Consider the following 14749-nt stretch of genomic DNA (forward strand, 5'->3'; position numbering starts at 1 on the left):
AGTATTTTATAGCTGAAATATGTTTTCATGGTACTTATGAATTATTAATTAGTGGTAGATAATTAAGAAGTTTTTAGGTAGGAGAAATTAATTTCTTTCTAGTAAGGAATTTAACCCCACAGTATTTTTGACTCATAATGTGTACTTTCTTTTTAAAATGTCCAAAGGCTTTTCAGAAGTAGTAGTATTTGAAACTATCAGCTAATGGTTTTCCAAAAGTATATTTTTACTTTAGATCATCCAAAGTGTCTAGAATTTTGTGACTCTTAGCAAATCCCCAAGTTGAAGATTTTTACCTTGTAGCTTATGTAATTGGGTTTAAATATGTGTTTTCATTATGCATGTATTTGTTAGAAAATTTTGGTAAGATTTCAGATAAACTGTAAACATTCTTTTTAGAAACAGATTTTTTTGAAGTACTTCATAATTTAAAATATTTCCAAAATAATCAACAGCTTATTTAGCTGAGCTTAGAGGCATGAGCCTGCTGTCTTAGCCACTCAGGGGTGAGGAAGAGGCTAATTTCAAGCCCACACGCTTGAGCCTAGAAGTTTGGGGCTGCAGTGAACTATGATCGTACCACTGCACTCCAGCCAGGCAACAGAGTGAGACCCTCTTTCAAAAGCAGACAAAAAAACAGTAACTTCTAAACCAAAATGACACCTGAAGCTAAGGCATACCACTTAGACTTGAGTTGATAATTGTGCAGTTACGTGATTGTAAGTTGTTGGAACACTTTCTTTTGCAACAATTTCATATCTCTGTAAGCATTTGTTGGTGTTTCATGCTAACCCCACTTATATACAAATTGCAACCTTTTCTAGGCCAGTGTGCTTATTCTGGAAAATGACATTGCATTCTTTTATTTTCTGTATTATTGGCATAAAAACAAGTTCAAAGGTGAAAGTAGGTATGTCTTTTTTACTTTCCACATGTGGTAGTTTTGGCTTGTTGCATAATACAGACAGGTGAAAAGAATTATACATTAGTAAACAAAAATGTTGATGTTTTAGGATTTGATTGATAAAAGCATTTCTAAAGTGGATCTAATTAAATAATTAAAACAAAGGGATTGTCTACAAATTTACATGAAATAGATTTTTAGCATTCTGCCTTCTGGTATAAAAAAGCTTTATTATGCATCCTTAATTTTAAAAATTGTGCTTAGTTGGCTCCATGAATATGCAGAGATAAGTGAAAAAGTTGGACTATCAGTGACAATTTATCTTTTAGGTTTACTTTTAACTTATTATCATCTTAATTAAGATGAAATTGAAATAAGCTCTCTGGATGCTCCTAAATTTCACTTCAGCCTGGTTGAAATCATGTCTCCTTCTCTTGAAGTATTTTCCTCATTTCCATTTTAGGAAGAAATTTTGCTAACGTATATAAACAGGAATAATTCAGAGACTTCATATGCCAGCACTGGAAATAGACTATGGCTGAGTTAATGTTTCAGTATGGCTTGGAGTCACAGCCTCACTCTCATAGAGGTTCCTGATAATCAAAAAGCATGGTGCTTCCTGGGACCCTCAGACAGCATGAGCAGTAGCAAACATGACAGTATTTAGTTCAAAGTAATTAAGGAAAACTACCAGAAAAGTTCAAAATTTTATAGTACAGCCTAGTAAGAAGACCTTTATGGAAATGTATAATTTTACAGAAACGTTTAAGGAACAGAGTGAATGGAGACTTTGTTAGAAAAGCAAATGCTCCTCATCAAGTACTTGAAGTTTATCACAACAAAGCATACTATTTGTTGTCAGAGGAGCGTATTTTCTTGCAGAAATGCTTATAAATGATGCAAAATTCAGTGATAGAGTTTCAATTCCGGTCTTACAATTTCCCATCTGGTAGCAGTGCGTCTGTTTATTAGGAGTTACCCCTGAATGTGAATGATTTCAGTCCTAAGTCGCTGCACCTGTTGCCGGGAGGTATTTATTCCAATCACTAGCCTAAAGCACAGAGAGTTATTGCTTGACATTTTATAGCTTGGGGGGAAAAACTGTCTTTTCAAAATCATTTGTTCAGAGAGGAGAAAATGGAGCAAAACAGTTCATTTTACTCTAAGCACCGCTATTTGGCGGTATTCACATTTGCACAGCACAAAGCTTCAATATTGATTTTTTTGCTCACAGGGCCTCCCACCAGTTCTTTCTTCGATTGCCAGGGTTGCAAGATGGATTGGATTACATTTTGCTGGTTGGGATTCTTATTTTTTTGTTGTTGTTGAAATAGAAATAGATTGAAAATATGGCTTGGAATGAATATCATAGTAATAGTGAGGTTAAAAGGCTTTAATTTGGGAATTTCCTTATGTTGATTATGTTGACTGAGCCATTTTCCTGAATACTTGACCATCACATGGAGTTTCCTTTCCTGTTCTTTTCCTTTCCCCAAGACTAGTAGCAGCCAGCACACCATAACTATGTCCTTTACAACTCTGTCCCCAAACCTGCTACTGATGGTCATCATCATCTGGAGAGGCATTAAAGTAACATTTAAGAACATGAACCCAGGAGCTCAATTTCTGGCTTTGAAGTCTTAATTTAATTTTTATTGGATATGTGACTATAGAAAACTTCATCTTTCTCTGCCTCAATTTCCTCCTCTGTAAAATGATGATAATATTACTTATCTTGTTTGATTGTTTTGAGGATTCATAATCAGGAAATAACTGTCAAGTCCTTAGAGGACCTTCTGAGGGTGGCAAATTCCCTCTAATTGTCAACAACAACCATTTTGGGCACTGGAAAGTAACCAAAGCCAAATAACAAATGGGGAAACATTATTTATGAAAATCTATTAGAACTTTTGTTATGAACAGTAGACAAGTTTAAAGCCTTCTATCATGGGGCTCTCCCTTATCCCCACAATCCCTCCATCCTTACTCCTTGACTATGCAATTGTGGAAGTTACATTGGGGCAAGATTGGCCTTCAAAACCAGTGACGTTACTGCCATGAAGAACTGACTTGACTTGGAGTAGAAGGTGGAAACTCATGCCCAGTAGTGTTGTCAATGAAAGTAGTAAACACTGTAGGAAAAAGAAATGGGGAAAACCTGGCTCTGCTATCCTTTGGTTGTAGTTCCAGTTGGGATGACTGGAAAACCAGTCTGAAACATCACAGGGAAATCTTAGAAATGAAGAAGCCATAAACTTTCTGTGCATTCTTAACCAACTGGGAAGCTAAACACAGGTACAGAGGAGACATGAAAGGACTTGGCAGAAAGTAAATAACTGAGGCTGACTTGTAAACTGCTTGGACTTTCAACACCCTTTCTAACATACACTCACATCAGCAAAGAGTAGAGATCTAATTATGGGCGCATGGTTTTTGTGCAAAGTCTCTCTGCCCAGTCATTAGCTGACCACTAAGTCATGCAGACAGAGTTGACCTCTAGGAGCTGAGGCTAAAAAATAAAAATAAGAATTCAAATGAATTAAAATGAAACAGTGAGCAAAGACATAAGCAGCCACGCACTGTGGGCACAGAGTCTGCATATTAAATACCGTCAAGATACTAAAAAGAAACCACCACAGCAGCAATTCTCAGGGGAAAGGAATCTGAATCCAGAGTTGCTAATGGTTTATTATTTAAAATGTATAGTTTTCAACAACAAAAAATTTATAAGATATAAGATATATAATGAGACAGAAAAATTGACTCATAACAATAGAAATTGCCTCTGATGTGAACCCAGATGATAGATTTAGCATATAGAGATTTTAAAGCAGCTATTATAAATATGTTCAAAAATTAAAGTAAAACTATCTTGGAGAATTAAGAGGAAATATGACGACAATGACAACAAATATGTAATCTCATAGACAATTAAAAACTATTATTAAAAGGCCTTAGAGACATTCTTTGCACATCTTAGTTATTATACTATAACCAGGTGGCGGGAGGATGGGCTCAGCTCCCTCCCCATGCTTGCCAAAGATGTAACCGGGTGTGTCCAGGTTCTTGGGCTCACTTGCCCCAGGAATGGGGAAAAGGCCTTGGCGGCACAGTGAACTTACTGTTCACTAAATATTGGACCCAAAGAGTTTAGCAGAAAGCAATTTATTAGGCAGAGAGAGAAAGAGAGAGCAGTCCCACGTTGTCGTGGGAGGGGAATCCAAAGGGGATATCTGCACAGGTAAGGGGCAGGGGAATTTTAACCTGGGAATTATTCCCTCCTCATTCATGTTCTTCAGTGAGAGGAGTTCTTTCAAACTTCTGCTGGAGTGATTGATCTTTGACCTTGATACTGGATTGGCTGCTAGGTCCATAACTAGAGCCCCCTCCTCCCAGAGCTTTTCACAGGCTTTTTAAACAAAGGAGGTCACCTGGAATTTCTACCTACCGGCAAGGGAAAGTCAGACAAAGAACTTTACATTTGAAACCCCTCTGGTCCCCAGATAGGGGCGTAGACGGAGGTATAGCACTGGGAAATTCCTGCTTTTGAAACACAGGCAATTTTCCTTAACACAGTCCCTCAATACTAGTGTGCTGTAAGTAAATTAACATTTTATTTTACAAATACCGATAGTGTGGCTTCATTTGACCCAGAGATTGTGATTCAGGAGGTCTGGGGTAGAACTTCAAGATCTGTCTTTATAAAAAGTTTACTAGGTGACTCTAATGTAATCATGTTTGGGAATCAATTGTGTAAACTTGGCAAATGATTTAAAAATATATATATATATATACACACACACACACACACTCAAACACTCTATTTTTAGTCAATTTAAAGCATTTGGAAATTACTTTCATACAAAGAAAGAAAAATTTAAGAAATGACAGCCATGCATGATGATTTCTTCCTGTGGGTCAGTATTCTAGATCATTAATATGATATAAATAAATGTTTTCAGAAATAGGTTTTTATGTCTTTCATAAGATTTATTTAGTGAAAATGCTGAATTTTAAAAATTGATACTAATTGCAGTAATTTTATTAAAGGTTTTTCAAACTTCCTTTGAAGTGCATTGTTGGTGGATGAGGTTGAGCTATATCCCTTGAAGTTTTCAGGAAAATATTGTGAAATGGCCAAAGAAGGCACAACAATTTATATTTTTCTTAAAAATTTACATAAATTTTTTTTTACTAATCAATTATTTTGCTAAAATTAAGGACATACCCGTGATGCAGCCTCAGGAGCTCGTGACAGTAGGTGCCCAAGGCGGTTGGGCTACAGCTTGGTTTTATGCATTTTAGGGAGACGTAAATCAAAAATCAGTACATGTATGATGTTAATTGGTTCCCTTTAGAAAAGGAAGACAACCCAAAGGGTGGAGGGTAGGGTTCCAGGTAATAGGTGGATTCAAAGATTTTCCGATTGGCAATTGGTTGAAAGAGTTTATCTATTAATAAAGACCTGACTCAATAGAAGGAAGTGTCTGGATTAAGAATGGGGTTGTGCGCCTGTAATCCTAGCACTTTGGGAGGCCGAGGCGGGCGGATCACCGGGTCAAGAGATCAAAACCATCCTGGCCAACATGGCGAAACCCCCTCTCTACTAAAAAATACAAAAATTAGCTGAGCATGGTGGCAGGAACCTGTAGTCCCAGCTACTTGGGAGGCTGAGGCAGGAGAATTGTTTGAACCCGGGAGGCGGAGGTTGCAGTGAGCCAAGATCATGCCACTGCACTCTAGCCTGGCACCTGGTGACAGAGCAAGACTCTGTCTCCAAAAAAAAAAAAAAAAAAAAAAAATGGGGTTGTGGAGACCGGGGTTCTTATTATGCATATTAAGCCTCTAAGTAGCAGATATCAGAAAGAATAGATTGTAAACATTTTTTATCAGACCTAAAGAGGCAGTTCTGTCACTCTTAAGGTCTCTGTTTTAATGTTAATGATAGTCAGCTGTGCCAGAATTCCAATGGCAGTCAAATATAATGAGGCATGTCTGAACACCTGTTCCCATCATGGCCACAACTAGAGAACTTTTTCATAGTTGATTGTGTTTATTTTCTCTTTTTTACTAAGTTATTGATTAAACTAGTTAACCAAGGAAGATGTTTTCCTGTGATTTGTGCAAACCGTGCCTGGTTCATCACATGGACTTTATAGACAGTGCGCAGTACATGCTGTGCACATCCATGTTAATAATGTCATTATATTTTAAGAAAATAGAGAAAGTCATTTATTAATAATTCATCACTTGAAAATGTTAGAATAGCATATATACTCGAATAAAAGGAGCTTGTCTCTTTAGTCTTACAGATTGAGGAAATTTTATAGGACTTTGAAATGAATTTACTTCTTCAGAAAAGGAAATTAAAACCCAGAGAAGTAAAATGACTTGCCCAAAGTCATAAGGCTGACCCAATGCTCATACTTCAGTGGTCAGTGCTCTTTTCTTGTGTACCTACAGTATAGTTTTTGCTCTCCTTATATTTATAGTACACATGTTTACATTTCTACAAATACGATTTTCACTACTATTCATATAGTTTTGTGAATCTTTACAATAATTATTTCCTGTCAAATTTACTAATATTCTTTGGTGATTTTCAGATTGTATGAAAACTTATGAAATATGTTATATGTAAATTTTTGGTGCTGCAAAAGAAGTAGCACTCCAATATAAATTTAATTTTTCTCAGCAAGGCAACTTTACTTTCTGCAGAAAGGGTTCTCCCATTAGCCATCTTGCCACAAGAGGACATTGAACAAAGGAGGCAGGGCCATTTATATCTGACACATCTGCCCCACTTCTGTGTCCTGATTCCATTGGCTGGAACTGGACCTCACAGTCTAGACTGCACCTGGTTGGCTAACAACTTAAAACTTTCCTAAAGAGGTAAATGCAGAGGAGAACAAAGGAAAAGAGGAAGTAACTTGAGGAGTGCTTAGAGTAACAGTTACATTTCCAAATAAGGAAAGGGAATAAGCTATGACCTAAGAATCGCCTGGGCTTATCCAGGAATGTCAGGGCAAATATCTAGGTTAAAGTGTAAGAACTAATAAGAACACAGGATACACTTATTTCTTTATTATGACTAACAGCTATTTTAAGATTATTAGCAAAAGCTTTAAAGTAAATTAACCTTTGAAGAAACTGTTATTTATTCGTAATGAACTAAGAGAAAAGCTTTGAAGAAGAACCTTCTATTTATTCTTACTTCCTAAAAAATAAATCTTGTTGTTAGCAAAATGGCTTGAGTAGTCAGAGTTGATCAGAGAAGGGCTCTGGAGTCTAAGCTTCCTGCATGGGTTAGAATCTAAGTTGTGGTAAGATGAAGACCCCAAATTTACTACTGTTTGATACCTTAGTTTTATACTCTGTAAAATTGGTATTATAACAGTAACTATTCCATTGTTTATGTTTTTATGTTGTCGAACATAAAACAAAGTAACGTATATAAGGCAGTGCAAGCATATAGTAATGCTTTGCAAATGTTAGCTATTGTAATGTTTATTTCTCTCTTGTTTTTTAATGAATATATATATATATATATATACATTTTTATTTTTTTGGTTGGAAACACAAGAGTTTAGAAAAAGAGAAATGTATAATTATGTAACCCTTCGGTCTTGTGACAACTCCAGTGATATGTAGAAAATAATAAATTGACAGAATTTAAATATTTTTTGCTTTTTTGGGGAGATGGCAGATAATTTTCATTGATGATAAGTAGTTTGCCTTGTTTTTAATGTTCACCATTTGTTTTCACTGCCAAAGGAAATAGACATTACAAAGGAAAGCAATTGCAATTTATATTGTGCTAGTCACTAGTTTAATTCAACAATTTGGTTCCACATTTTTTGGAATTATGTATCATGTGCTATTGTAGGCATTGGGATTATAACTAAGAATCTTATTACAGTCTAGCAGGGTATATATATATATATATATTATATATAAATGAATATGCATAGTATCTTATGTATATATCTGCATATATATAGTTTTATTGAAACAGGTAAGAAATAATTTAGAAAAGAACGTTTATGATTTAAAACAAAAGACATTGTAGCATTAAATAAAGCGGTATTCACTACTAAGAACTCTTAGTGCAGTTTCCGTTGCTGTAACAAAATACTCAGACTAGGTAATTTATAAAGGAAAGAGTTTTATTTAGCTTATGGTTCTGGGATTCTGGGGTCCAAGGTGGGCAGCCACATCTGGTAAGAGCCTCATGCTGCTTCTTAGAATGGTTGAAAAGTGGAAGGACAAGTGCAAGCAAAAAACTAATTTATTCCTATGAGAACTAAACCAGTCTTAAAGACTTTAGGACCGGGCACGCTGGTCCAGAATTTTGGGAGGCCAGTGTGGATGGATCATGAGGTCAACAATTTGAGACCAGCCTAGCCAACATAGTGAAACCCTGTCTTTACTAAGAATACAAAAACTAGCCAGGTGTGATGTTGCGTGCCTGTAATCCCAGGTATTCGGGAGGCTGAGGCAGGATTGCTTGAACCTGGGACGCGGAGGTTGCAGTGAGCCGAGATTGTGTTATTGTACTCTACCCTGGGTGACAGACTTCCTTGTTGGGGGTGGGAAGGGAAGAAAGTTTTTAAGATAAAGACCCAATCACCTGTTGAAGACACGACCTCCCAACACGGCCACACTGGGGACTAAGCCTCTATTTGAGTTTGTTGGGAACAAGCCATATTCAAATGATAGCAAGTACCATGATGTTTTTTCTCTAGTATATTTTGTATTAGCAATCTACTAAATTATTAAAGTGTACTGATCTTCACTTTCTTATTCCTTACTGTACTTTTTTCTTTCTTTTTTTTTTTTTTTAATTTTCTGAGATGGGAGTTTGGCTCTTTTTACCCAAGCTGGAGTACATTGTTGCAGTCTTGGCTCACTGCAGCCTCTGTCTCCCAGGTTCAAGTATTTCTCCTGCCTCAGCCTCCCGAGTAACTGGGATTACAGGTGTGCACCACCACACCCCGCTAATTTTGTATTTTTAGTAGAGATGGTGTTTCACCATCTTAGACAGGCTAGTCCTGAATCCCTGACCTTAGGTGATCTGCCCGTCTTGGCCTCCCAAAGGGCTAGGATTACAGGCATGAGCCACAGTGCCCGGGCTTACTGTACTGTTTTGGATGACTGTGACTAAAGCTTTAAAACTCCTCTCCCTGAATTATCAAAACAGTAAGACACTGCAAATTCCCAAATAGATTTTAAAAGCAGAGGAAAATTCACTTAGAACAATAACTATAATCCTGCAAACAAACTAAGACAAAAATTAAAATCCTCTTTTTAAAAACCACAGTGCTTCATAATCAGTTCAGTGTTTTTGACAAAATAGTAAGAATTGTGAGTTATGGCTCCAAGCCAGTCTTTTAATAGTGTGTTCTAATATTCCTAGCATTTTCTAATAATATGATTTATTCTGTTTTATTATATAATTATAATTGCAAATTGCCTGTGTTTAAAATAGGTTGCATTTCAAAATTTTATTTGATGTCATTTGTTTGAATTTTCACATAGCTTTTGCCACAGAAATGTGTCAGCTTCTGAAGCCATAAAAATATTTTCTATTAAAACAAATATGTTAGTACTAGTTTAATCTGAATTATTTGTAGAGGCAGTACAGTACAAGATCAGGAGATGGAGAAAAAAGCAGTGTGTGTGTGTGTATGTGTATGTATACACTTATAAAAGTTAATGAACTTGTTGGGGAAGAAATATCTTTTGGAAGTTTGAGCTGTTTACCATTTGTCTTGACATTTTACCTAACTCTATTTCTGTATCCCTTCTTCATTGGTAGTGCACTTCTCCACATACTACAGTAGGCTCCACATACTATAACCCTTTTGAGTGAAAACCTACCAAGGTTGGGGTTTGCTGCAATCTCCCGAAGATTTCTGAGTTACAAATTTAAGTATTCTTTTCTTCCCTTTTCATCCAGTTACACCTTTAGTTTTTCTCTAAAGAACTGAGTGTTTAGCCAGGTTTGAGCATTGTTGCTTTTTAAAATCATACCAGTGTGTCACCCTGTACTGCTTTGGAAGAATATATTTACATCTAAGAGAGTATCGTATTTAACTAGGTGACTTTTTATTCTACTGAATTAGTGAGAAACATTGTACAAGAAAGATAAAGGGAACAAGGATTGGCATTGGATTGACCTGTGCACAGCCCAGCTCTTCTCAGAAGTTTATAACTTGGAACAGTTATAATAATGCATATAATACAGAATGATGAAAAAGATAAGAAAAATACTGAATGTGTTGCTGGTTTTTTATAATATGAATGGTATAGATGCTGGTAGGCTAGAGAACTGAAAAAGTTAAAAGCAGTGTAGAAGGTTTTGCTATCAGGGCTAACCCTATGGTAGCCCACCAGGACAGTAAGGATGTCCTTCTCGCACATAGCTCTTGGCTGTTCTTGACTTTCCTTGCTTTTTCTCTTTGTCCTGTGCTCTATTAGTACTTTATGGGACAACTGGTTGAAAACTAATTTAAACTTAAAAGTCTAATTATTTCATTCAGGAATCTTTTTTAGAGCACCTATGAACAGTGTTTGTCTACACTCTATACCTGATATACATAAATGTATATTTATGTACTGTAAGCATTTTTGTGGACATTATTTTGTTTTAGAATTATATAAGTAGGAAAAGTAATGTCACAAATGTTTCATCGCAATTTTGTAGATGATGTAAATGATCGTAGAGAATTTTGTACTTTTCCGGTCTTTGAATTTGTTGAATTGGATGGGAGCAGTGCTGGCTCCTTTGAATGTCTTCTGCTGATTCCTTTCAGTGTCAGTTTAATAAAGTGTACTTAAATGGAAGTAAGTTATTGTGGCATAAGTTTCTTACTGTCATAAGTATATTAGTTATTGTGGAGAAAAATTGCTAAGATAGAAGGTTTTTTTAAGACAAAACAACAGCAATTAATATGTATATATTAAATAAGAAAGTAAAGTCAGTGGGTAGTAGAGCTTTCATTCCATTGCACAAATGAAAATTGTTTCTTGATTAGTAGTTATATTTTCTGTTTGTAAAACTTGTCACTGTATATAAAGTCTGTGATTAAATTTGTCATTTTTATTTGGATTTACTAAAAAGCCATTTAGTTTCTGATTATACAGAAAGTAATTTGTTAGGGTATTTTGTAAAGATGAAGAGTCCAAATAAAGATGTTTAAAAAATAATTTTCTGATGTAGAGAACCAAAAAATTATTTAATAAATGCCTGAGTTTATAACATCTCTTGAATGTAGACATGAGTCATATTACTTGAAAATGCTTTACTAAATAAGTTATCTTATAAATGAGTTACAGTTTAATTTTCTTTCTTTTTATTTTAAGGTTTCAGCAGAGCAGCTTTACCGTTCGGGCTGGTGAGACGAGAATTATCCTGTGAAGGTTATTCTATTGATCTGCGATGCCCGGGCAGTGATGTCATCATGATTGAGAGTGCTAACTATGGTCGGACGGATGACAAGATTTGTGATGCTGACCCATTTCAGATGGAGAATACAGACTGCTACCTCCCCGATGCCTTCAAAATTATGACTCAAAGGTAAATATTCATATGTTAATATCCCATTTGAGTTGTTGTATCCAAGTTAGAAAAATTATTGCAGTTGTTCCAAAGCAAATGGAATAGGCCATGTCTCAGTCTATTTATTAAACTGAGTTGGGTTTTTACCTACTAATGTTGATTTCTACACTTTATATTTTCATCAACATTCAAATATGCAAATCGTCTTAATATAGATCGACGTATCAGAAGAAATATGTAATACATATCTTTTTGTGTTATGTAAACATAAAATAAAAAGCAAGAGTATTTTAAATGTAATCTTGTTTTTTAAGGCTTCAAAAATTTGAAATACTTTTTGTAACATCAAGAATGTTTAAGTGCCTGGGTCTTTGGCAATAGTTGCTCCTTAACTTTTTTTTTCTTAAATTTTTTTTTAATTAAAAAGCTGTTTTTTTTAGAGCAGTTTCAGATTCTTAGTAAAGTAGAAAGTACAGAGATTTCTCACATGATCCATATCCACACACACAGCGTCTCTCACTGCATATACTTTGCCCCACAGCAATACATTTGTTAACAGTCTATGAACCTGCATTGACACATCATTATCACTCAAAGTCCATAGTTTACAATAGGGTTGACTTTTGGCGTTGTATATTTTTTGGGTTTTGATAAATGGATTTACCATTGTAGTATCATACAGAATATAGTTATGTGCCACATAATGACCTTTTGGTCAATGATGAACCACATGTACCATAAAATGCTGATAGATCTGAACTGTTGCGTAGTTACATCTTAGCCATCATGAAGTCATAGTGTGACACATTATCTTTTCTGTTTTAGATGTTTTTAGATGCACAAACACTTAACATCATATTATAATTGCCTATGGAATTCAGTATAATAATATGCTATTCAGGTTGTAGCCTAGGAGCAATAGACTATACCTTATAGCCTAAGTGTGTAGTAGGCTGTATTATCTTGGTTTGTTTAAAGACACTCGTTGCTGTTCATGTAATGATAAAACAGCCTGACAAGGCATACTCAGAAAGTATCCCTTTGTTAATGATGTATGACCAGTTTCACTGCCCTAAAAATCCTCTGTCCTTTGCCTGTTCATCCTTCTTATCCTCCTAACTACTGGTAGCCACAGATATTTTCCAGATTGGCTTATTTCACTTAGTAATATGCTTTTACATTTCCTCCATATATTTTGTTGGCTTGATCATTTCTTTTTAGAATGGAATAGTATTCATTGTCTGAATAGACACAGTTTATCCATGCACCTACAGGAGGACATATGGGTAGTTTTCAGGTTTTGTCAATTATGGATAGAGCTACTGTAAACATCAGTGTGCAGTTTCTTCTGTGGATGTAAGTTTTCAGTTCTTTTGGGCAAATATCAGTATACAATTGCTGGATTGTATGGTATGAGTATGTTTAGCTCAAAGTGGCTATACCACTTTGCATTTCTACCAGCAATGAATAGAAGTTCTTTTTTCTCCATGGTTTTGCCAGCATTTGGTGTTGCCAGTGTTTGAAATCCATTCTATTAAGTGTGTATTGCTGTCTTATTGATGTTTTAATCTGCAATTCCCTAATGACATAAAATGTTTAACATTTTTTAATATACTTATTGCCATATGTATATCTTTTTTTTTTTTTTTGAGATAGAGTCTTGCTCTGTTGCCCAGTGCCCAGGTTGGAGTGCAGTGGTGTGATCTCTGCTCACTGTAACCTCTGCCTCCTGATTAAAGCAGTTCTCATGCCTCAGCCTCCTGAGTAGCTGGGATTACAGGCGTGCAGTACCAAGCCTGGCTAATTTTTGCGCTTTTAGTAGAGACTGCGTTTCACTGTGTTGGCCAGGCTGGTCTTGAACTCCTGACCTCAGGAGATCCACCTGCCTCGGCCTCTCAAAGTGCTGAAATTACAGGTGTGAGTCTTCTATATCTTTTTTGTATCTGTTCAGTCTTAGCCCATTTTTTAAATTGTGAGGGGTTTTTTTAGTGTTTAGTTTTAAGAGTTATTTGTTTATTTTGGGATAATAGTCCATCAGATATATCTTTCTCAAGTATTTTCTCCCAGTTTTTGGCTCGTTTTCTCATTCTCTCCAGTTAAGAGGTATTGAGGGAAATCAGTCACTCCAGCAGAAGTTCTAAGGAACTCCTTTCATTAGCCCAGGGTCTTGGAGAAGGTGGGGGTCCCTCCCAGGATAAAAATCCGTATCCATACACCTGGCCGGATTTCCCCTCTGGCATCCCCTTCCACACTCTTCGTGGAAGTCTTTGTCTTCTTTTCTTTTCTCTACCTAAATAAAATCACCTTTCTGAAACACTGCTTGGGTCTAATATTTACTTTTACAAGCCTGAGGCACACCTGCAGTGGTCCCATCGCTTATTCTTTAAAAAATTGAAAACCAGGCCGGGCATGGTGGCTCACGCCTATAATCCTAGCACTTTGGGAGACCGAGGCGGATGGATCACGAGGTCAAGAGATTGAGACCATCCTGGTCAACATGGTGAAACCCCGTCTCTACTAAAAATACAAAAAATTAGCTGGGCACGGTGGCGCATGCCTGTAATCCCAGCTACTCAGGAGGCTGAGGCAGGAGAATTGCCTGAACCCAGGAGGCGGAGGTTGCGGTGAGCTGAGATCGCGCCATTGCACTCCAGCCTGGGTAACAAGAGTGAAACTCCATCTCAAAAAAAAAAAAATTAGCTGGGCATGGTGGCGCATGCCTGTAGTCCCAGCTACTCGGGAGGCTGAGGCAGGAGAATTGTTTGAACCCAGGAGGCGGAGGTTGCGGTGAGCCAAGATCACGCCATTGCACTCCAGCCTGGGTAACGAGGGAAACTCCGTCTCAAAAAAAATAAATAAAAATAAAAAATTAAAAACCAAAAAGCCACAGCATTCTCTCGGGGGAGCTGTGCCTCACCAGCACCCAAGAAAAAACCCAGTTAAGGTATCATTTATACAGTTAGTTAAGACTTAAAATGTACAAACAAGCAAATAGAATTAAATAACAAGTTCAGCTTAATAAAGCATATAACTAAGTGTAAAATTCCTTGTATCCTTCAATGAATTATAGATAAAATATCCTTTTAACAGATTAAACGGTTTCTGGCTTTTCTTCCTAGCAGAAAGGTTTAGCTTTACTCAGTAGGTTAGAGAAGTCGTAGCAAAGGCTATCAATATGACAGATATGTTAAGCCAAGATGGAAAGCATATTTTTGAATAGTAAATGGGAATTTCTGCCATCTTCAAATAGTATACAGATAGTTAAGGTAAACATATTCTGGTTA

The 14749-nt window shown here is 36.3% G+C and overlaps 1 protein-coding gene across 17 annotated transcripts in view; it reads left to right on the forward strand.

Annotated features, from left to right (window-relative positions):
• The window catches only part of ADGRL2 (adhesion G protein-coupled receptor L2), a 678543-nt gene that overhangs the window by 580922 nt on the left and 82872 nt on the right, over positions 1–14749 (forward strand). For all 17 annotated transcript variants that reach the window (XM_064372556.1, XM_064372557.1, XM_064372560.1 and 14 more), the window contains one exon: positions 11270–11483. In XM_064372556.1, coding sequence (XP_064228626.1) covers positions 11270–11483 — 214 coding nt within the window. The remainder of the gene's footprint in view (positions 1–11269; positions 11484–14749) is intronic.

The sequence above is a fragment of the Aotus nancymaae genome, unplaced genomic scaffold, assembly GCF_030222135.1.
Source record: "Aotus nancymaae isolate 86718 unplaced genomic scaffold, 86718_ANA_hifiasm-v0.15.2.pri h1tg000007l, whole genome shotgun sequence".
Classification (NCBI taxonomy): Eukaryota; Metazoa; Chordata; class Mammalia; order Primates; family Aotidae; genus Aotus; species Aotus nancymaae.